At 40.3% G+C, this 24048-nt stretch overlaps 2 protein-coding genes across 3 annotated transcripts in view; one reads left to right on the forward strand and one right to left on the reverse strand.

Annotated features, from left to right (window-relative positions):
• arsa (arylsulfatase A) lies at positions 1-7529 on the forward strand. The gene is made up of 8 exons (XM_004069687.5): positions 1-336; positions 436-676; positions 1596-1814; positions 1901-2070; positions 2783-2907; positions 6490-6617; positions 6694-6796; positions 6870-7529. The coding sequence occupies exons 1-8, from the start codon at positions 116-118 to the stop codon at positions 7163-7165; spliced, it is 1503 nt and encodes a 500-aa protein (XP_004069735.1). The 5' UTR covers positions 1-115; the 3' UTR covers positions 7166-7529.
• The window catches only part of mapk8ip2 (mitogen-activated protein kinase 8 interacting protein 2), a 24762-nt gene continuing 8236 nt past the window's right edge, over positions 7523-24048 (reverse strand). The window contains exons 3-14 of one of the 2 annotated variants that reach the window (XM_011476234.3): positions 16555-16785; positions 16384-16462; positions 16145-16246; positions 13512-15675; positions 13210-13421; positions 12544-12619; positions 11793-11965; positions 11592-11701; positions 11372-11494; positions 11219-11289; positions 11037-11135; positions 7523-9797 (exon numbers count right to left, since the gene is read on the reverse strand). In XM_011476234.3, coding sequence (XP_011474536.1) covers positions 9725-9797; positions 11037-11135; positions 11219-11289; positions 11372-11494; positions 11592-11701; positions 11793-11965; positions 12544-12619; positions 13210-13421; positions 13512-15675; positions 16145-16246; positions 16384-16462; positions 16555-16785 — 3513 coding nt within the window. In that variant the 3' untranslated portion in view covers positions 7523-9724. Of the gene's footprint in view, positions 9798-11036; positions 11136-11218; positions 11290-11371; positions 11495-11591; positions 11702-11792; positions 11966-12543; positions 12620-13209; positions 13422-13511; positions 15676-16042; positions 16247-16383; positions 16463-16554; positions 16786-24048 lie in introns of both variants that reach the window. The other variant, XM_004070063.4, reaches the window with a different exon arrangement.

A 24048-nucleotide genomic window follows, 5' to 3' on the forward strand; every position in this document is an offset into this window, starting at 1 on the left:
TACAGGGTTCACCTTTTTTTTTAGATTGCGATGTCCTCTTTTCCGATAAACCCTTAAACGCACCATCACAGTTGGTTTGTTTTCACCAACTTTCGTTCTCTTCTCTGTGAAAACTATGAATCTTATTCGCCTTACTTCTTGTCTGTCATCCCTGCTTTGCGTCATCTCAGCTTCCCCGCCGAATTTCGTCCTCCTGTTCGCAGATGATTTGGGTTTCGGTGACCTGGGCTGTTTTGGACATCCAAGTTCCCTCACTCCGAACCTGGACCGGCTGGCAGCAGGTGGACTCCGCTTCACGGATTTTTACTGCACCAGCCCAGTGTGCAGCCCGTCCAGGTAGAACCCCCCAACACATTTTAACGCACCTGTTTACATATCATACATACGTATAATCATACATATAATACCTGCTTGCGTGATTTTGCGGCTCTTCAGGGCGTCGCTGCTGACAGGTCGCTATCAGACACGCTCAGGTGTCTACCCAGGTGTGCTGTACCCAGGCTCCATCGGAGGTCTGCCTCTGAATGAGACCACCATAGCTGAGGTGTTGAAGCCTCTGGGCTATGCTACCGCCGCCATGGGGAAGTGGCATTTGGGACTCGGAGCCAACGGGACATTTCTTCCAACCAGACAGGGATTCGACCAGTACCTGGGGATCCCATACTCTCATGACATGGTCAGTCAGTGTGTAACTAACCTTAACCAATATGTTTTTATATACAACCAGGAAAGGTTAGAAAATGAATGTAGTACTAATTGACTTTAAAACATTCCATTTTCATCATGTTTTATGCGTGTATATATATATTTATAATTGAAAAACAATGAAAATACACTGATTGATGAAGGAATATTGCCTTGATTATTTTTTTTTATTAGAACATTAAGTCCATTACTGATGTTTAGAACAATTGGTACTTCAAAAACAGTAATTACATCAATACAGCTCAAAGATACACGTTGATGAGAGAACATTTAACACGTTCTTGTAACATTTTTCTAATAATGGAGAACATATATAAAGAAAATTAGGCGTATTTCTGACTATTTCTTTGTTCAAATCTTTGTGAATCAGGAGCAAACGAAAGACTGCTCTTTGAAAAAGGCAGAAAATACGCCGGGCGGGCCACAAGCTCCCTGATCCGCTCCATTCTGATGCATCCACTTGCAAACAAATAGATGTTTGTCTTTGTTTTCCTCGTCTGGATCAAAACTGTACAGCTGGATGGCTCCAATATTGCTCACCATTTTTGTTGCAGCAGTATTATCAGATTGGTTGGTGTGTGTGTGAGGGACTGTAAGGTTCAGGAGAGAGCGTACACTCGAGGTTTAAGAAGGTGGGGCCCACAACTCAGAGGCTGATTTCTAATGAACTCCTGCCGCTCTGCAGAAACCTAGGAAACGACACAAATTATTTCTAATTTAGGCTAAAAATAGCACAATCATGTTTAATATACCACTGGGAACTCTTTGAATATAGATCAAAAGTTAGTTAGTTAGTTAGCTTAGTACAGTAACTAAGGAAATGTAACCTCTGTTTGTGACACACTCGCGGTCCTGAGTTTGTTCCTGTCTAAATCTGCTCTCCTCTTCAGGGGCCCTGCCACAACCTGACTTGTTTCCCACCAGACGTCAAGTGTTTTGGATTCTGTGACCTCGGAACAGTGACCGTCCCACTAATGCACAACGAGGTCATTAAACAGCAACCTGTCGATTTCCTGGATCTGGAAAGAGCTTACAGCGACTTTGCTACCAATTTCATAGCCTCATCAGCAAGTAAAAAACAGCCTTTCTTCCTCTACTACCCTTCCCATGTAAGACTCTGCACTTCCAATGGTTTTAAGAAGTAGTCAGTGTATGGGGGCATGTAAAACAGTTATTGCACCCTTTGTTTTTGCAGCACACCCACTACCCACAGTATGCAGGTCCTGGGGCGGCCGGTCACTCTTTAAGGGGACCATTTGGAGATGCTCTGATGGAGATGGACAACACAATAGGAAACCTGATGGCAACCCTGGAACAGACCGGAGTTATCAACAACACGCTTGTCTTCTTTACGTCCGACAACGGGTTGGTTTCCAGTTCTAATTTGATTTGAAAGTGTCTGTGAGTGCAACGGGCTGAAAGGTAGTGTAGTGGTTAGCACTTTTGGCTCACAGTGAGAAGGCCCTGGTTTGAATCCCAGCTGGATCTCTCTGTGTGGAGGTTCCATGTTCTCCCCATGCATTTCTCTGGGCACCTCGGCTTCCCCCCCACAGTCAAGAAATATGCATCGTATGTCAAGTGGTGACTCTAAATTGTCCCTTGGTGTGACTATGAGTGAGTGTGTGTGTCTTTGTGTGGCCCTGCGAATCATCACCCAGGGGGAACCCAGCCTTCGCCACATAGTGTCTGTGAAAGTCTCCTGCATCCTCGGATGCATGTTTGTAAAATGGGTGAATAGATGTGACGGAAACCTTTTAGAAGGAGAAGAACTTACAGAGCAAAGCTGCCTGTACCCAGCATCACAAGAAAAGCCGTAAAATTATGTTGTAACTGTTTCCTTTTGCCCATAGGATTTCCCCACTGCATAAATCCAATAAATAAAGTATGGCAGGGTCATTCATTTTTTTTAATTTACATCCAGGCTTTTCAAGAGTGGTAGCTTTTACATCAAGGACAGAACATGTTTAATTTCATTCCTATTTTTGTTTGGGGCTACCTTGCCTAAAAGGACTTCAGCTTTCAAATTCAAATCATGTTGGAGTATTTTTCCATGTTTTTTTTCTTTTCTTTTTTTCAGGCCTGAACTGATGCGCAGAGCCCGTGGAGGTAGCGCCGGCCTCCTGAAATGTGGTAAAGGTACCACGTATGAAGGGGGCATGAGAGAGCCAGGCATTGCATACTGGCCAGGAACCATCAAACCAGGTGAGAAAAACAGGAATATCAAACATAAAAGAGGGAATATATAGTTTCTTCAAAATTAAATGATATTTTCTTGTTTCTTAAGTGTTCAAAGCTTTGAGACATAGTTTAAATAAAACTTTAAAAGGAATTTAAATTATGGAAATTTTTCTGGAGCATAATTAAAAATAAAAGTCAATTCTAGAAATGCTTTTTCATTTTCAAAATGAAGCTGCATTTGTTGACTCAAAATTTTAAAAAAAAGCAATCCGCCAAACCGCTTTTTCTTTTTCTTCTTCAACATCGCTTATTCTGTCACTTAATTAAAAAGATTAAGAAAATGGTATTTGACATTTCATTTTCAAAACGTTTTCTAGTAAATTTGTAGCAAAATTCAATTAGAAATATATAATTTGATCATTAAAATGGATTAAAAGAAATGCGTTTTCATTTTCACAATGTAACTGCATCAAATGACTCAAAAATAACATTAAATGTCAAGAAAATTTTCATTTTCTTCTTTAACATCACTCATTCTGTGACATAATTAAAGTGAAAATGCATAGAGGGGATTGCATTTTCATTTTTTTTCATATTCACTCTGCAAAAAGTGTAGCAAAATTCAATACTAGTCAGCATTTCCAGGGGGAGGCGAGGCGATAACGTCAATGCTCACTGTTCTGCGCTCTTTGCCCTCCCGGCAGTGTTGCCAGATTGGGCGGTTTTGGTTCTAAATTTGCGGGTAAACACAACTACCCCTGGCTGCAGCCTGCAGAATGGGTCATCATAGTGGAATGCTTTGATTGCAGAGGAATGTGAACACGCTGTGGAATGTTAGCCCCGCCCATGCTGAGGCCGTCTTCTTCTTTGGTGGTTTTACAAGTTTCCATGTGCAATATTGCCACCTACGGGTTTTTAAGGAGTTTTTCCTTAGTGTGAAGGGGGGGTCTAAGGGCAGGAATATCAGTTTAGCTTAGTCTTTTTTGTTAAAGTTTAGTATTATCCTAATGCATTCTTTGTATTCATGATCCCTTTTTCATTGTATGTGCTAAAATAAAATAAAAATATTTAATTGAATTAGGGAATTTCTACCATGATTCCTGCCTTCTTATGCCTTTTACAAGTTTCCATGTGCATGTATTAGGGAATTAATAAATTCTGTCTGGCCTCACAGACTCAAAAAAATAACTCATTGGATGAACTCAATTTAATTGTTTTGTCAGGATTTACATCCAATAAATATGAGTAACCCCACCTCAAAGAAAATTCTTCCATGTAATGAAATATAATCAAGTTAGTCGAACTAAATTTTATCAAGAAAGGCAAAGGAAAAAAAAACAAGCAACAGCGGTCTACTGCTAGATCCGAACTCAGAACCTCTGAGTTGTTAACCCGCTATCTAAGCCACTGAGCTATCACTCCAATGATGAAGCAAGGCTGCCGGTATAAATAAATAGATTCCATATTTCTATAAATGAGGCTCTTCGTGTATCGTCTTATTGGGAGAAGCCGAGTTGAAACGATTTCATGCCACAGTTTCGTTTTTTACGTGGAAAAAACGAACTAAAGTTTTCACTTTTGAAAAGTCGAAGGATTTGAAGGACTAATAGTCATACCAGGCATTACATTAGATGAAGGAGTTGAACATTTTAATAGTTCAATGGTTAAAATAGGTGAAAAATTGTAGCCGTGAGACCGCAAAAAGAATAAAGAGAAACAGGAAAACAGCATTCAACAGCATGCCCCTTACTTGAACTCAATTATTTTGGATTACTGGAGTTATAGGAGAAACTATTTATACATTTTGTGTTAGGTCAATTAAATGTAGATACATTCTTTTAAAATAAATATTTTTAAATAAAACAAACAGAATTTTATTGTGTTACATGAAAGAGGGGCTTGAATCATTTTTTTGAGTGATACATAAAAAACATTGCACCATTCAAATTTTCCTCCCTCTGTTCTCTTTCTTCCTCAAACAATTCACAATGTCACAAAATGTGCTCCACTGATTCTTCCCCTTTCCTGCAATCACAACTGCTGTGACAAAGGTGAATCAAATGCACGGGCTCAGCGTGGGCGGGGTTAACATTCCACAGCAGACGGGCTCAGCATGGGCGGGGTTAACATTCCACAGCGTGTTCACATTCCTCTGCAATCAAAGCATTCCACTATGATGACCCATTCTGCAGGCTGCAGCCAGGGCTTACTCGGTAAACATGGCTTTAGGGGAGTATGTGGCTGTTGGAAAACTGCGAAGCTTCTATGTACTGGAGCTCCGTGAACGCACCAGGCTGAGTGTGGGAGGAGCTACCAGCTAATGTTTTAGCCAGATCGCTACATGGAGCTGTGTCTGTGTCACTCACTGACAATCCATGGAAGACACAGAGATTATTGAGAGGTTAGGTTTATTTATTTTAAAGAGTTCTACATGGTAATGATGTTTCCGTGTTCGAGTTCATCCCAGAGATTCTCCCAGACAGAGTCTCTGCTTCAGCTTCCAGGGATGACGGCCACTGCAGGCTGCGGTTTCCATCTCTCTCTCTGACCGAGTCCGAAAGCTTGCTGTCCGGCATTATTAACCCGAGAGGGAAAAAATAAAACCAGATTTATAATTATTGTGTCGATGAAAATAAAAAAATATATATCATAAGATTCAGGAGAAGGGTTTAGGATCAGGCTAATATGTGTCAACAACAACATTTAGCTTTGGATGCATTTAAACTCCGTACTGCGGGAAATGTGACTTGGCTGTAAATGTGTGGGAAAAACTCCAGCCTTTATTTTGTCTGGACACGATTGGAAACACAAATTCACATGACTGCATGGTCTCTAAGGACTACCCGAAGCAGCACTTCCGCCTTCAAAAGCCGCCTCAAAGCTACTCCTCTGCTCAGAGACTCGGTTCTCCCAGGAGACACAGTCAGACGGACTGAGGTCTGAAGCGTCCTCCGGAGTTTTGTACGTTACGACACAGAGTGAACACTGACGTCACCCCCCCCCGGAAATGACCGGTATTGAGTTTTGCTACACTTTTTGCAGAGTGAATGTGAAAACGAAAATGCAATACCCTGTTTGCATTTTCACTTTAATTATGTCACAGAATGAGTGATGTTAAAGAAGAAAATGAAAAATATTATAAGGGAGTGACATTTAATTTTATTTTTGAGTCATTTGATGCAGTTACATTGTGAAAATGAAAAAGCATTTCTGTTAATCCATTTTAATGATCAAATTAGATATTTCTAATTGAATTTTGCTTCAAATTTACTAGAGAACGTTTTGAAAATGAAATGTCAAATACCATTTTCTTTATCTTTTTAATTAAGTGACAGAATAAGCAATGTTTAAGAAGAAAAAGAAAAAGCGGTTTGGCGGATGGCTTTTTCTTTTTAATTTTGAGTCAACAAATGCAGCTTCATTTTGAAAATGAAAAAGCATTTCTGGTATTGACTTCTTTTTTTAATTATGTTCCAGAAAAACTTCCATATTAAATGAGTCTGTAAACATCTAAATTACAAAAGACATCTTTTCTTAAGGATTATTTTTTAATATTGGTGTCTTGTGATGTTGTTTATTCCTGTTTTCATAAACGCCTCTTTAAAGGTGTGACTCATGAAATGGCCAGCACTCTGGACATTCTTCCCACGTTTGCAGCCCTGGCCGGAGCCAAGCTTCCACCTGTGATGCTGGATGGTGTTGACATGATGGACATCCTGTTCAACCAAGGAAAGGTAGCAGCAATGTGGGTCTTTGTCCTTCAGTACACACTTAAAAAATTGTATTCATCTTTTAATTATTGTTTTTCAGAGTAAAAGGGAGGCAATGATGTTCTACCCTGTGGATCCTACTGAGCAGTATGGACTTTTTGCTATCCGATTTGGAAAGTACAAGGCTCACTTCTACACACAAGGTAGGAGGCTTCACTTATTACTTATAAGGCCCTTTCTTAGTCAGATCTGACTTGTCGCTTTATTTTTAACCAGGTGCTACCCACAGCAGCTCAACCCCAGACCCAGACTGCCCAGCGATTGCCACCTTAAAGCCTCATGACCCTCCTCTTATTTTCGACCTGGAGGACGACCCCTCTGAGAATTACCCGCTCTCGCTGAAGGACCATCCGCATGTCCAAGCCGTGCTGGAGGAGATCATGAAAGTGAAGGCAGACTTTGAAGCCACTATGGTGTTTGGTCAGAGCCAGGTATCGAAGGGAACAGATCCGGCCCTGGAGCCGTGCTGCAACCCTGAGTGCAGCCCCCAACCCAGCTGCTGCCACTGCTAAAGGGACAGTTGGTGAAACTCTGAATGCGCTGCTGAACTCACCTTTTAAATATCTTTATATGGTAATGCAACCTTGAAACCAGTACCGCTTCATTTTTAACAATTAATTCTTCTTTATGCTGAAAGAAAAATAGCAGACAATCATTTTCCTCGGTAAGGATTTTCTCCTAAGAAAAATTTAATGTTGATTGCACTCTGAACTACTTTTTTTTATTACAAATGTACTGTATGTTTTATAACTTTTATGACTTGAAAACAATGATCTAAACTTGTACTGTGACTTGCACTTCAAAAAGGAATAATACATTAATGTGTAAATATGTTTCAACAAGCAGAAAAATAAAGACGACACCAAATGTTTCGGACATCAAGCATATATTTTATTCTTAAGACCAAACCCATGACAAGGCAGAGTGTTTTTTTCTCCTTTTTTTTTCTTTAGATTTTTTTCCCTTGAATTTTACAAGTCCTTGTTTTTAAAGATACAAGAGAGTATATTTTGCTTCTGTCACATACTTTTTTGCTCTAGGTATACAGTGAGTCCTGCTGACCTAACAAAGTGGAAAGTTGCTTTAGCTGTATTCTTCAGTGGCTATATGGAACTAATCTTTGTCAAATGGTTGTTGTTGTTTTTTTTCCGTCGTGGAAACGAGGGAATTTAACCTGGCTGTAGTGAGATAGAAAAAACATGGAAGCAAGTAGATGCTTTTTTGAGACGGGTCTCGCTGCTTTAGCTGGGTGATTGCTATAATCTGCGCAGCAATAATAGTTTTCCAGTGGCAGATGACTCAGTCACTATCAGTTCTAACAGCAGATTGGTTAGTAGCCTGGTAACATACTGTCACACTTCACAAATGAGTCCTGAATGTGCAGCAGAAGTTGTGTGGAGAGTTGGCAGGGACCAAAGTGTCAAACTGAGAGAATACATTGAGTTGAAACACAAGACACTGAAAGAAAATTATTGCAGAGCACATATACTTATGCATTTTTTAAAATTCTTTAGGGGAGTTTGTCTGGTTCTGATCTCTTTTATTTCTTTTAATAAATGTACATATTAATTTCATCAACATACTTAACAGAAATGACACAGCACTATTTTAGATTTTCTATTTTATATACATAATCTAAGTGACAGCGATACACATGTAGATAATACCCTGGCTCCTGTCATATTAGCCTTGAGTGGGCTTTGCACCATGTAGTCCTGCATATGTGTTTGATGTAGAGGAGAACCATTAAAAGCAGAACAAGATGCCAAACTGTTCCTGAAGGAATGACAGGGATTGTTGCAGGGAGGTAAAGCTGACACGTTTCTTCCCAAAATGATTGCAACAAATTCTATTTTAGAATGTGCCAGGCTGTAAGCTGTAGTGTTTATAGTATACGTTTGTGTCATTTGTGGTTGATGTTTTAACCATTAGTGACCTAAACAAGGACTCAAGCTGCCATTTATTATGTCCCGTTTGCTTAAAAAAGACGAGCGCAGATCCAACCGTTTACACAATGAGAAACCCCTTCTTTTTCCCCTGTTAATCCACTAACAAGATTAAGCAGGTGCTGTGCTGTGTCATCGACATGCAGCCACTGGCTGATCTAGTCATTCCTTATTCTCTTATTGAAAAGTCAAAGGAAGACGGAGACTAGCACATCACCAAAACTAAATAAACCCCAAGCTAAACAATCAGAGTTGTGAGAATATGGCTTGTCAGAGGGCCTAAGCCTTCATTGAACTAAAAGTCACATCTCTCCTAGTTAAGCATACAGTGACCAATGAGGGGAAAGTTTATGAATTAAACAGAAGGATAAGATTGCAGTCATGTCGTTCGATAACAGTCACTGGGTCTAATCCAAGCATCTGCAAAGCTAATAACATTCAAAGTTCACCCTAACCCACTAACCTCACACCTTCCTAAGTTAGCCTTTTTTGGCCACATCAAAACCGATTAGCCTCACCTCTTCTAAAACTGCTCTGGATGAATGAGGCTACTATCTATACAAGTATTTACAACACACAAAGCTCGAAGGGACAACAGGGGCTAAGCTTGAATCAAGTCTCTCTAGTTAACATCAATGTCACTGTCAGTAGAAAGCGAATTTGCTGTTCATCAGTACTAAAGAAAACCATATTTACAATAAACTGAAATGCCAACCTCTGGATTCTAGATCTGCTTGCCGTTCATTTGGTGTTTGTTTGTTTTTTTTGTGCGTGTCTGTGTGTGGTAAACCTACTTGCCATGCATTAAAAAGTGATACAGCCATAGTAGGTCTCTTGTTTTCATTTCAAAAGAGAAACTTTTTTTAAATAAACAGGTGCTCAGCATCGTTGTTTTATATAATAGAAAAGGTAAAAGTAACAGACCACCCCTCCTTCAGGAAACAAAAACAAAAAATTCAGTCATGTTACAAGCATACTGTAGAAATGAGGATCCCCGATTCAGTATGATGAGGAAGAGTATTTTACAATACAATGACAAAGAAAATCCGCTAACTATGCCCTCTGATGGCAACTTGATGAAAGTACACAAGCTGTAGAGGAAAAAGGTTGTCATGGCAACTGGTCTTACTCCAGGTAGATGTCCTCTGTGGGGCAGGCATACTCCAGATGTTCTTGGTAGTACTCCTGGAAGGCTCGACTACGGGAAATACAGACATATGGAATCTAATGATTATCCTGAGAGTTGCAATCAGATCAATAACAAATGTTGGATTACAAACAGTTGTGTAGGTCCAAAGAAGTTGGAAAAATGTAGTAATGTAGACCATGAAAAAGAGGCTGGCAGATCCAGCAAACACTTTCTGCATGCTCTCAATCTATCCAGAGAGTCAACCATGTTGAATTATGTAAACCAAGTAAGGCTTAGTATCACATGGTTATAGTGGAGGTTTACATCTCCACATATGAGCTAAGACTAAGAGCTGAATCACAGCAATTTAAATCCAGACTTCAGCCTAAAACAGTAAACTTAGAAGATCCATACAATTTCAAGAGATCATGAAACTCAGGGGAGAAAATACTTTTTGTCTTGTTTGTCTTGTTGACTATGAAACGTTCAAAGGTTAAAGCCATATTTACCCGTATGGGTGCATATGACTAAAGGGAGGGCAAGTGTGTCTTGCAGTTCCCTTGTGGCTTGTGTGACCACCTTTAGGGACGTCATGAAAGAGGAATGTACCATTGCCGTGTGTGTGGTAAGTGTATTGGGAAGTCTTTTGAGTATTTGAGTATTCCGACAAACTGCTGATGCTGTCACACGGCACCCTTACGCCGTACTCTAGTTGTTAGTAAGGTGCGCACACTGGATCCTTACTAACAACATGCAATTGCTGCACGCACGGATGTGCAGGTGATACATAAGTGCCTGTAGGACCCCCGCAAAAAATACGATCTGATTGCCTAATTTTCTCATTTCCAACAGTCAGACTGCAACGCACTTATCCCTTGAACAGCACTAACAGGCCCCTTGTGCAGTGCACAGATTGAAAAAATGGGCCGTTGAAAAAATGAAAAGTTTGCACGCCTGCGTCTCACCCTTACTTATTACCCTTATGTGTTTTTTCATTTTATATTTAAGTGTATGCAGCGTCATGCCCATAAAAAAGAAGGACACAACCATTTTCCCATCATCTTAAAATTTCGTGCCCTGTACTGGTTTGCCCATTTCCCCCCACAGACAGCCGTATTCTACTCGTAAGGGCAGTTATAACTGAGTCGTAAGCAACACTGCTTGCAAAGCCTAAAGCCCAATTTATTCATATTTCGAAAGTTAATTCACATATGACAAGAGTACCAAAAAAAGTATGTTTAGAAACTTTGAAAACATTTGGTAGCTATTTAGCTTGAAGTACGGTAAATCGTGGTTATTTAGACATACCCAACACTCTCAGCTACAGGTCGCATTGATTCCTGGGATACAAACACATGGCAAGCAAATCTGTTCAGCATTGGATGTTTTGTGATGAAACCAAAGTAGCTGCAGAGAGAACAAAACAAGGTAGCAATCAGCATTTTGTCCCAGTGGTAACAGGGGCCTAGACGATGCTTAAGTTAGTTTACCAGTTGTTCCTTGGATGGCATCCGCAGAACGAGATATTCTTCATCTGGAAGAAGTGACTACATCTGTCATACTGAAGATGAAGACAGAAAAAAAAGATTTAATCAGAAACAAATCCACAATTTTTCATCATAAAATAATTCCACTGTTTATACCCCTTCAAGGGTGTCGTAGTCATCCTCCAGACTCATGATTAATTTAACTCCTTGTAAACTGATCTCCAGTTCACACAAAGAGGGGGGTCGCACGTGGACCGTCTGCTTTCTCGACATTGCAATCTGGCAGAAAGAGAAAGCCTTCGTGTCAAATCCAACAACCATGACTAAATTGTGATTTGGGTTAATTATGCTTTGACATTTGTTTTTACTCATTTACTTTTTGCATTGCAGCACAGAGAATGCCATTGCCTTGGTGATGAGGAACCTCGACAGACCCCAAAAATTGAACATTGAAAGTTTCAATCCATGCTGGATTCCTCTTCGTCCCTTCAAGTCATAAAAAAGATTTTTATTTTTTTGTTTTAAAACATTTCATTTAGCATCACTAAATAAAAAGAGTGGATGCATCTCGCCTTACCCAGCAACTCCTTAGACTGGCCTATAACCTCATGGGCATAGAAAGCAGGAAAGATCCCCCTCTCCCCTGTCCGCATGTTATAGCCTCTGTACCAGTAGTCATCCTCCTCTTCCTCCACATACAAAGGATCGTCCACATCCAGCTCAAGCTCATCAGCATGTCTGGGAATGAACCTGCAGAGATCAGAAGGGAGGTTAAAAAAGACAAAGAATGAATAACTTTTTGAGAGCGGATTGATTTTTGTATTTGTGGACTGGATTTTCTTTTTTTCAGCATGTAAGCAACTTTTTCAGGTTTTTATGGAAACTGGAAGGTAAACATGATGGGTGGTGGAGGAGAACAAAGAGGTCTGCAGCTGATGTGCAAAATTGGCATGCAGTGGAGGCTCATTATAGTTTTGTCTCCGTGTGATTGTGTGCACACACACACACAGAAATACAGGGACACAGGTGGTGCCTGATCTGATTATTGTAAGCCACCCTGCAGCTCTGAAGTCCAGCTGTAGCCAAGACATCTGCCTTCCTCCATGACTTAATTAGCTTGGCACCATTGTTGCAAGATCCCATGAGGAAATAGAAAAAAATAATCTTTCTTTGTCCGCACAACAATTGTTTGTCCAGAGTGAATATGGCACTGCTGGAGTGCATGCAAAACTTCCATAAGTAATAAAATAAGTACATTTAACCCAGTTATTCAATTTTTGTTGCAACCGATGCAGTTTTATGGTTGCAAATGACCTTTGAAACATTACCTGTATACTGCCCTGTGTGTCTGGTCCCTTTCTTCTCCATTGATGGTACACGAGAAAAGGCCAAATGATTCTGTGCCTACATAGGATACGGAAAGGATTTAGGTAATCATAACTTATTTTAATTCACATAAATTAGGAAAAAAGAGCTCAGGTTCAAAAAAACATCATCACTTTTGACAAAACAATAAACAGCTGTTTGCAAATGTTCACCTATTTTCTCATCTATTTGTACTTGTGTTTTTTGCCACACGCTTTGACGTGAAACATTAATTATACAAATCTTTGACGGCAAAGTCAAAATAAGAACTGGTGAAAATAACATGTAAATTAAAGTCTCTATAATGAGCTTTTAATCATGCAAATATCTCTTCCTCCTTTAGAGATTTAAATCTTGATGCAAAACATTGATTGATGGTGTACTGGAGGACCACTTCCATTATTCATTAGTGAGGGGGAAGCCCAGCTAAATTTAAATGTTAATGTATCATGAGTGATTTGGGAATTCCTAATGTAGCGTTACTATTATAGTGATACTGAAAATATCTTTCTTGTACAGGTTTTAATGACAAATAAGCAACACATTTCTTTCATTTCTATTTTAAAAATTTCATTTCAAACACGGATAACTTAATGTTTCAACTGCAAATGACTCCATGTGCATCTTACTGGAAGATCGGGAGGTGCTGTTGACAAACACATTCAGAAACTTTTTTGAAAAAGGAAGGTCAGCCTCTGGAGATGAATCTTCAGAAGAGCTGAGAAGTTCTGGCCTCTCAATCTCCTCATCACCCTGATCATAACCCACTTCCACAGGCCTCAAGGGCTCCTCTTCACACAGAGTCGAAAGCTCGCTATCGTCACTCAGAATGGAGGTGCACCTAAAAAGAAAAGACATGAATGTAAATCAACAGAAATCTTGAAAGCATTGCAGTTTTTTTCTAAGATTTTAATCAATTTTTGGGGCATACCTTCTGAGGCTAACCAGTTCCAGTGTGGTGTTCTCATCCACCACTAACGTGTACTTCATGGAGTCATAAGCCAGTCCATCAGCCTCAGTTGGCTGCCTTAAAGCCTGTTCTTTTTCACACAGTGGGAGATCTTGGTCTGGTGAGGGACGGTCTTGTACGCTGGAATCAATGGGTGGTGAGCTATCAAGCTCTAAATCACTGCCATCAAAGGATTTCTTTCGTATGCCTTCCAGGAAAGGGTAAGGGTCCCCATTGTCTTCTTCGTCATCATTGTCCGTGGAGTAGGTGAGGGTGAAGCAGCGGTTAGTCTGGGCAGTGGGTATATCAAGCGTCAGGCTGTTTTTGACCTCCGTAATGCGTTCAAGAGAAGCTGATGAGCGACTCGTTGGCCTGGGCTCTGTTTCCCTTCCTTCATCCTTGTCGCTTACCACACTCTCACTGAGGCTAGGTGAGTCCAAATCCCCTCTTCTCTCTAGGATCATCAGGTCATTGTTGGGCTCTTCATCGTCTTCCTTTCTCGCAGCGTTCTTAGACAGTTTCACTAAAGAGTTCTTGTCAAAGTCTTTAGTGGGATACAAGGAGCAGAAATTGGAAGAACTGTTTGAAGAACTGTCTAAATTCAGGGGAGTTATGGTATCCCCAGTGGGGTTACTGATATACAGATGGGAACTCATAGCTCCTCTTTGCTTTAGTGCAGCTACATTACTACTCTTCTCTGCAGAATCCAGGGTTCCCTCTCCACCTCCTATGTCCTGCTCCTGGTCTTCATCATTGAAACTATCTCTCTCCCCAATATCTGAGGATGGTGAGATGGTGTCTGACACAGATGCCTTCCTCTTGAAGCACTGCTCCGGGCAGCTGATTGGGTAGGAACCTTCTGAGATCATCCTGTTGACTAAGTTGCTGAGAAGCCAGGGAGAATCGGAGTTTTCACTCAGCTCATCTTCGCTTTCTGATTCTGAGTCACCTTCACTTGTATCATATTCGTCTGAGCTTGGCATTAGTCTTGGACCCACTGGTAGGTAGAAGGAGCGTTTAAAACTTTCCAGGCTGTGGTCTGGTTCTATCTCAAGAACCATGGGCTTGGATTGACCGCCTTCACAGCATGAGGTCGGAGGAAGAGTCTCATCTGGGTCAGCCTGGTGCTCAAAAGACACCTCATCATCTACACTCTGCAGGCCCATTAGAGCCTGACCGTCATCGTAGGACTCAGGAGGTAGGATGGGTGAGTCAATAGGGGAGAGTGTAGCAATAGTGGGTGAAGGCAGTGGAGAAGGTGAGGGCAGACATGAGCCTTCTTTGATTGGGTCAGGCTGACCCAAAAGCAGAGTGGCTTTCAGTCCAACAATTCCACTGTCCTGCTCTAACTCTGTATCTGGGTCAAGTTCTTGGTCTGATGTGGGTGAGCTGGCCTCCTCAATGGAGTTGGTGAGATGAGATGAACGTCCACTGCTGCTTTCATCGCTTGTCAGGTCAAGCTCTGTTTCTGAAATGGAGGAAATCATGTTGGAAACCACAGGGCCACCACAAGAAAATGCAGCCTCCAGCTCCCCTTCAAGGTCAGAGTCAGAGCCCGGAGAACTGAGGTCCTTGTCTTGGTCTGAAGTTATGTAACCTCTCTGGTTCATATCTGCAATCCCTGGGTCTGAAGATGGAGAAGTGGAATCGGTAGCTCCTACAGCTACAGTAGAACCAGCTGGAACGTCTGCACTGTTGGACTCACTGTGAGCCTCTGAGTGGTAATCGGAGAAAGAAACTGCCTCGGGGGGCTCAATGGAGGGGAACTCAACATATGATGACTGCTTCTCCATGCACACAAACTCCACTTCAAAGTCCTTCTCTAGTTCTTCATCAGACAAGGGCGTATCAGCACCATCATTAGCTCCCATGGGTGCTGTAGAGGACAAACAGCGACTGGTGCCATCTGGATCCAGATCATTCTCCGGTTCGATGCCTGACTCACTGACGATCGTGTACGTGTCTGTAGTGCGCCGGTTGGAGTGTTTGTGATTGTGGTAGCTGTTCAAGTCGTGGTCCACTTCTGTGTCTGAGCACTGTGAGTGCTCGTCTACAGAGGGAACTCTCCCTGTTTGGTTTAAACAGTCCACCTTTGGTTCGGTGGGATCGGTAGAGCAATGATGGGACTTGTGCTGACCAAAAGAGCCTGTGCAGATGAAGAGCGCAGAGAAGAAAAAAAAAGGGATTAAAAGTCAAAGCACAACCTGAGTTTTAGAAATATCAAAATAGATGATTACTAGAATGCAAATGAATAAAGGAGAGAGACCAAATGACAAGGCAACAACAAAGCAGCAGTTCTTTAATGAATGAATAAAAAAGGAAACAGAATGTAAAAGAAACAAGGTCAGTGGACTTTCTTTAAAGTCATGTGTTTTTGAACCCCAAAGGATCAAATAAAAGCATTCACGTCTGTAATATTCTCAATGAACTTCTCAGTGAAGTCTACTTCACATCATTCACAACATGATTTCAGTGGGATGATCTGTAAGTTTGCTATTCGGCCTTCTTGTTACCGTATTCCAGCCTCTCTCGCCTGTTGCCCTCCATGTCGCAGAGGAGGGGCCTATGTGGTGACTGGGGGTTCCCGCCCTCCCTTGCCTGTGTCGGAGGTGTACCTTTGCTCTGTGACCGGGGAGCTTGGGTGATTGGAGAGGCCGGGCACTGGCCTGTCACATGACTACCATCCTCCAGACACGAGTGGGTTGGAGACAGACGGCCTGAAGACATTTTTTCAATTGTTTAAGTGTTTGAAAATGTGTTAGTTATAAGTATTTTTACTATCAGGCTTCAAGTTTTTAATTGCTTTCTGACAGAGATAAATGAATCCAGAGTTTTTTATGGAAACACTCCTCACCTTGTGAAGTTGGGTTGCATAAAGAGTCCTGCCAGCTTCCTTTCTTTGGAGACAGGCTGCTGTTGTTGTTCAGCGAATCCTAAACAGAGCAGAGAGCAAAACCGTGTAAGGCCTCATTTGGGTCTTTAACAGGGGAAGATGTACACATCTGGATTTGCTGTTGTTATGTACCTGTGACACCGCTGTGGTGAGATTCAGTGTGGTGGGTCTGCTCTTTAGAGTGCCCAGAATAGGAGATGGAGGAGGTGATACAGAGGGAGACGGCGGTGCATCAGGGTCTACCTCTTCATCATCGTCCTCCTCATCTTCCTCTTCATCATCAATCATCTCAAACTCCTGGAAGTCGTCTTGAAAAGAGCAGACTGGGTGGTGGAGGTCATTCTTCTCCAAAATAAGGGAATCCTATCAACAGAAGAGAAAAAATATATAAAAATGTTGAAAAATTGAATTATGAGTCAGATTCAAAACCGGGCCTAACAATTCAGCACACACAAAGAATAATTGTCTTGAAACTTGCATTTAAGTTCAAACCATAATATTCCTATTTATTATTTACAAAAATGAGTCAAATCAGTAAAATAAACAAAATTTACAATGGAGTTCAGAAACTCTTCTTAAAATTAAGAAACGAATGTCTCAATTGGGAATAATGTCAGGTAGAGTTTTTTCAAAGTCATACTCTTAAAACAAAGAAAGAAAATATGTTCCGGTACAATATTGGGATATGTATCGGGATATGTATCGTATCACCAGACTCTTGCCAATACACACCCCTAGTCTAGAGGAACACCAAGGAGGAGGTTAATGGATCCAGTGAACATGAACATGAAGGTAGTTTGTGTTAGAGGAGAAAATGCAGAAGACAGGGTCAGATAAAGAAAGCTGATTCGCTGGGGTGACCCCTAAAGGGAAAAGCCGAAAGGAAAAGAAGAAGAAGAAAATTTTGCTTTTTCATAACAGGAAGTGTTTAAGAAAGATTACAAAGCCTATTCAAACCGAGAGAGGGAAAAATGAGAGAACAGAGAGGTACAAAGCCGGTGGGGGGTACTGAAACAAGAGTGGATCAATCAGACACATCTCAGGTTTCAGTCTGTTTACTGGAAAGAGAGGCACTAAATGGGCCAGATTTTATAGACCACGCCTATTGACCTGCTAAGTTTGAAGCAAGCCTATCAAAAAACCACATGCTTTGATTAAGAAAAATACATTTAAAAAAATTGGATAAAAACTCAGTAGAATACTGGTTCAATATCATCATTAGATACTTTCGTACTAAACAGTCTTCTTCAGCACTGAAGATGAAGTATTTTTATGAAATTTGAAATATTTAGATCAGATATTACATTTGTAAAGTGACTCCAAAGTCTAAAAATAAAAAAACAAAATACCTTGCTTGGAACAATAGAGCACATTTGTATTTTGCAGTTGCATGACAAACCCATTTGAAAGAATTGCTCAGCCATGCTCTTTTTGTCCTTCCCCCAAAACACAGAATGAGCAACCTGAAAGGCTGTAAAACTGTCACACAGTACCAACCAATATGACATCTTTTAGTATAAGTGGAGAAAAAGGAGCACTTGTCAAGTGTTCTGTTAAGTATTCCTTTAAAACTAAGGGGGAATTGTGGTAAGAACTGTTTTAACTGCAGTGTACTTTCTTTCTTGGATGTTTCATCCCTGCTTTGAGTTTGACAAAATAGTTCTAGCCATTGATTTGTCTGCTTCTGTTCTAACAGCACAGCAGTTTCTGTGCCTCTCAGTGCAGTCTGTTTTAATGGAGGAATCCAAGCTCGCCCATCCACCATGCACATTCTGCTGACGCCTGCAGCCCCCACCTAATGCTACAGCAACTGAAATCAACACTCTATCTATTCCTCTGGGACTACACATGAATATGCGCATTTTTGTCTTAGTAGCTTCACTGTTTTTGCTGTTTAGATATGATGTCCTGCATTGCTAAACCAACTTCCAAAGCAGACATGTGTCATTTCTATGCACATCTTCATGAATGCAATAATCCATCATTTGGGGAAAATGAATAAATTGCATTGATCCAAGACTTGGTCATGAAAGGCCTCATCTTTCAAGTGAACATTGTCTGCACTGTCAAGAAATTGTCTTGCAAGGCCACCTGACAGACAGTTGAGCAGGTTTATTGAAGAAAAAATAAACTATAAATAAGAGTCTTGTGTCGGCAAGAATCAATCCCTGTGGTTTACAGTTCCCAAGGACATCCCAGCCACCCCCATTACTGCCCCTTCTGAGGGTCAGACAATTTCCACTCCTGCAGAGAGAGTCTAACCCTTGCATGTGTTCATAAGGAGGAAACAGTTTTTTCTGGAAATCAGATTATATTAACATTAAAAATTCTTGCATGGGTGTTTGGTTAAATTATTTTTCTAAAAAAGTAAACTAGACATTGGTATCTTTAAGCACACATTGACTACAGATTTGTAGCTTTCAAACAAAGCAAGCAAATGGAAAACAGTGGGGTTTTATTCTACATGACATGCATTACTTAGCTACATCATTTCTGGGCAAAAAACTGCAGAGGACTTTTATAAAAAGCTGTAATGACAATGGATTTTTGGGTCAGAATGCTGGGCCATTTAACCAGCTGAGCAGACCATGTGACAAGTAAATAAGAACAACTAAAGCCAGGTACCACAATCAAGCTTAAACCACAATTTGAAAAAAAAATACATTTGAATTTCAGAAAAGGAAAAATGTATTCTGAATTATGTTTTTAGCTTTTGAGTTTTGCGAAAATGTTAAAGCTCAGTAAAAGCTTTCTGACTATAAAAGCCGTACAAAAACTGCAGATATTTTCAACACTGTTGATTTAACTCCTAATTACACATAAGAAACAGGTTCCATTATGAAAATCTGAAAATATAAATGTTATTTTGTTGTATTGATGTATTGATGCATCATGTTACAAATAAAGAGGTGGATCACAGCTGTGATACCGACAGCACTGCTTTATCAACTTCTAAATTATGCATGTATTCGTGGCATTTGGTAAGAGCTATGCAGAGATAGAGAGGCTGTTAGAAACATGGGAAAGAAGCAACATGTCCATAATCAGGCAACAAAGCAGTAGGATGTCTATCTGGGACCATGCAGAAAAAGATAATTGCATATTATGATTTATAGAAGTGTTAGGATAAAAGAAAAACAATTGAAAAGGTTAAAACAAGAGGTAAACATATAATACAAACTATTGCAATTCTAAGATTTATTTTGCAATATTGGAATTTGAAAAGATGACGCCTTTTTTAAACAAGTAAGACTCATGGTTATACATATTCATTTAATTGTATTTATGATAAAATACAGAAAGAGACAGGCTTTCATAGAAATTGGGTGTGTGGTAAAAACATCAATGCTGAAAAATAAAAAAGCCTTTGTCTTATTTATCAATTAACAAGTGGGAAAATGTCTATCATGCCTATCTCAGAAGTTTTTTGTTTGCTGGTCTGGAGCGTTCAGATTTGTGCTGACACAATCCAGAAGTTTCTTCTTTGCATTTCAGTTCTGCCACCTCCAGCTCTGTCTTGTTCTCAGAGCCACTGTTCCTAAACCAAGATGGCTGCTCTCACCACAGTCTTTTAACACTTCTTCCAGTCTTGTTGGCACTCTTGACACACATCACATCTGAAACCTTCCTCCACTTGTTTCAGTCTGCTTGCACTCACTTTTTCACCTATTTACACACTCTCACACTAGGTTTTTGACCTTAAACACTTTGTAAGTCCTCCACCTTCACCTCTGCTCCCTATAACCTTTCCGTTCCACCTGAGTACCTTTTTACACACATTTACACACAGACACTCAGTCTATTGGATGACCTTCATGTTTCTCCTTTCCAGAGCTAACCTCCACCTCTCTAGATTTTCCTCCAACTGATGCCTGCTCTCATGATACATCACAATATCATCTGCAAATATCCTAGTCAAAAGAGGTTCCTAACTAACCTCCTCTGTCAGTCTGGCCATCACCACATGGAAACACAGAGGAGCTGAAAGATTGTCCTTGATGTAATCGCACTTCCACCTAAAACTTCTCTGTAAAGCTACATTCACCCCATCCCCAGCAATGCGCATTCAAGCGACCACTCCCTTCTACACTCTCGTGTTCACACTTCGCTGTGTAGGTTTCTTCGACCATTATTGGGATGTATCTACAAAACACTCGTCCATTGAACCCACGATGAAAGTTAAGCCAGGTTGAACTTTGCCACATCAGGGACTGAGGTTTGGTTGTGACGTATGGATGTGACATCAGTACATCAAGTCAGTCATTTATCGGGATAGAGCTGTGAAAGAAAAAGCCTGAAGCAAGATTCGTGACACTTGTACCGCTTCAAGATTTTGCACCTCTTCCGACCTGGGGTAGCAGACATGCGCTAGTATCTGGTAGTGATAGTCCAATGTGAACACCATACTCTAACCGCGAATTTAAGAATTCTAGAACACCCATTGAATACCAGGTGAGAATGTAGCATTATAGCTATTGCACATCACACCACTTTTTACAGCTCTTATACATGTCTTGCACAACTCCAATGTACTTCTCTACCACTCCAGACTTCCTCATACTCTCTCTGTATCCTGTCACAGACTTTAAATCTACAAAGGCAATACAAAGATAAATTGACCTTCTGGCCTTCTTTGGACTGTTCCAGTAGCATTCTGAAAGCAAATTTTGCATCTGTTCTTCTCTTTCTTTGCATAAAATCTGTTTGTTGCTCATACATGTCTATGATCTCAAACTAGCTCACACTCTTCTTTCCCATAATTCATTGTGTGAACTTCATTCCTGTGTAGTTTCCACAACTCTGCATCTATGCCTTATTTTTAAAAATGGGCACCATTTCACATTCCTATCATCTCCAATGCATCCCCTCACTCTCCAAGATTTTTTTTCTTCCCAATTAGAAAATCTGTTTTGTCATGTCATCTGAGAGAAGCTGCTGATCTCCCAAACTTTTAACTCCTCCCTACAAGCCACTCATCACTCTTCATTTTACAACTTCCAACACTTGGTTCTCTGCTTTAGCCTTGTCTTCTTCATCTTCCTCACTACCAGAGTCATCCTACACAGTGCTGTCTTCGGCTGCTTGTCTACACTGTCCTCAGCCATAACTTTTCAGTTGTAGATCTTTCTCAGATTTCAACATCTTCACAAGATCCATTTCTGTGCTCCGCCCTCTGCTCTTACATGCCTTTTCTGGAAAATTGTGTTTAACACTGACATTTCCATTCCTTTAGCCATTGTTATCTGTTCTTCTGTATTTCTGTCCTGACCACCAAACCTTCTCATAATTTCCTCACAATCTCTGGTTCCCTGCATGTCCATTAAATCTTCTACGATCACCACTTTCTCCTCTCTAGGGATACCCTGCATCCTTTAGCTTATTGGTCAAAAGCAAGGATGTAAAGATTTTGCAAGTGTATAGCTTGACCTATTTTCTTCTAATTTTATTAGAATTCCTTAAATTCTAGGACCTAACAATGATAAGATTTTTTTTTTTTTGTCCTAATATACAAACTCATAAAAAATTAGAAAAGATTTAATAAAACGTTCCACACAAATGTGCTGTCAAACCTAAAAGAAGGACAGACTGGGCAATTAATAAATGTCATTTACCTAATAAAGAATTACCTGCTTCATCACAGGACATGCACATCATACATATGTGAGCAGAACTGATTAAGCCCAAAACCACACTAAAGCATTATGAATTCCTCAGCCGGGGTTGGAGCATAATCTTTCTATTCGGCAAAGCTCTCCCTGAGCATCAAAGACCCATCTGTGTCTGAATTATCCTGACATGATAACGTCCTCATCGTCCTCATCAGCAGAGTGTTGTGGAAGCAGGAAATGCTTCTTCTGCTGATGATGACGAGCTGACAAAGCGTCACATGCTTTGCAGATGCAGTCAACATCAAAGGCCATGTCAAGAGTCCTGTGCACAAATTTCTCCGACTCGCCTTTCTTCTCCTATTATTTAAACACACACACACTTAAAGGGCAACTAGGTGTGTGTCCTTTCCAGCCAGTGTCAGCAAGATTACTTCCTCTGGGCTATGAAGTAACATAACACGGACAGACATGGTCTATTTGGTGCTTTCATATTTGTGATATGAGCGGTCAAAGCTTTTGCTTGTGCGTGTGTTTTTTAAAGAGGGTTGCAAGAATGTAGGTGTAAATGACACGCATGACATAAGAAAAAACACCAGCTTTCTCTGTCACTCCATCACTGTTGAGGTCTTCCTTCACAGTCCTTCTGCCACTTCTTACATAGAAGGATCAGTTACAGACAGGCTTTGCTAGCTCTCCGTAATGCATTTTCTACATAGATTACAGCAGAGGGCACAAAATATTCTGCCCAGATTTAAACCGAGGGCTTAACTCTTCAGACCCAACCACTGCTGGGGTAAATCCTTATTCTCTGTCAGGTGACAGAGACTGAAGAGGGAGTGTGAACTCCGTCTCTAAGCAACACTCTGAATGGGGAGGGTTTGGCAACACACTGGGGAGGGAGAGATGTCTCTGCATAGCAGCAAACTGTGCTGGGTCACCCACCCTCTGCTGCAGCCATGGCTCCACGCCACCAGCAGAAAACATTTACTCCAATGGTAAAGACAGAGAGGGGGATGTGAAATTAAAATGTAGTAATTCTTTGACAAAAAATATCAGTATGTTCTGAACTCAAATACTTCACAGACTCAGACCATCCTGTGGTCAAAGATGCGTGAACAGAAGCTTGAAAGCAGCAGCTTGTAGTTGAAACCTTTCACTGTTCAGAATAGGTTAATTCATTATGCCTCTTTGTAATAATATTAAACTCACAAAGCTACTTTTTTAGACTTTCCCCTAATGTGTTAAACTTCTAATTCATTTTAGTTACAATTATTAACTCTGTTTATGTTGTTTAACTGATTTCTTAGAGTTTTTAGGTTGGTAAATAAATCTCTATGTATGATCTGTGTAGGGCTCAAAGTGAGTCAAATGTGATGGACTAATGTTCAATAACATCATCAGTACAGCTTATGAAGGAATGTATTAATATTTCAAACTTGGAAAAGACTTCCAACTTGACTGCAAAATGAAAATTTGTTAGCTATTTTTCTTTTAGTGCATCAAAATATAAAACTGCTCTCAATTTTCTGAGCTAAAGCAAACTGTATTTCTGTTTTAGTGCAAATATATTCAGGATGCAACGATTCACCTTTCCCATGATTTGGTTGACACCTCTATTTTTGATTCATGCTTTTGTTTGGGGTCAATAAATGATTTTTGTATCACAAAATATCAACAAAAAAGCAAAATAAATATGAGAAAAATCTATTTTTTAAGTGGCTAATAAGCAAGTAACAATGAAGAAAAAAACTTTCAGTTGGCTCATCCTAAACCTGATGTAGTGTAATAAAACTATAAATCATAAATCTTAAATTTAGCCCAACACACGTGTTTGACACTTTCAACCTTCAACAAGACGCGTGGATGCAACGATGAAGTAACATACGGTTCAGTTTTAAACTGAGGATTGTGGAATTCCCAACATATAAGAGAACATTTTTAGGCATGTGAATCTCTCATTTTAAGTCAGAAAATGTATTGAATATTGTTCTGAGCAGTGGTCTATCTTTATTGATAG

The sequence above is a fragment of the Oryzias latipes genome, chromosome 6 (assembly GCF_053564925.1).
Source record: "Oryzias latipes strain Hd-rR chromosome 6, Olatipes_Hd-rR_3.1".
In the NCBI taxonomy this organism is placed as follows: Eukaryota; Metazoa; Chordata; class Actinopteri; order Beloniformes; family Adrianichthyidae; genus Oryzias; species Oryzias latipes.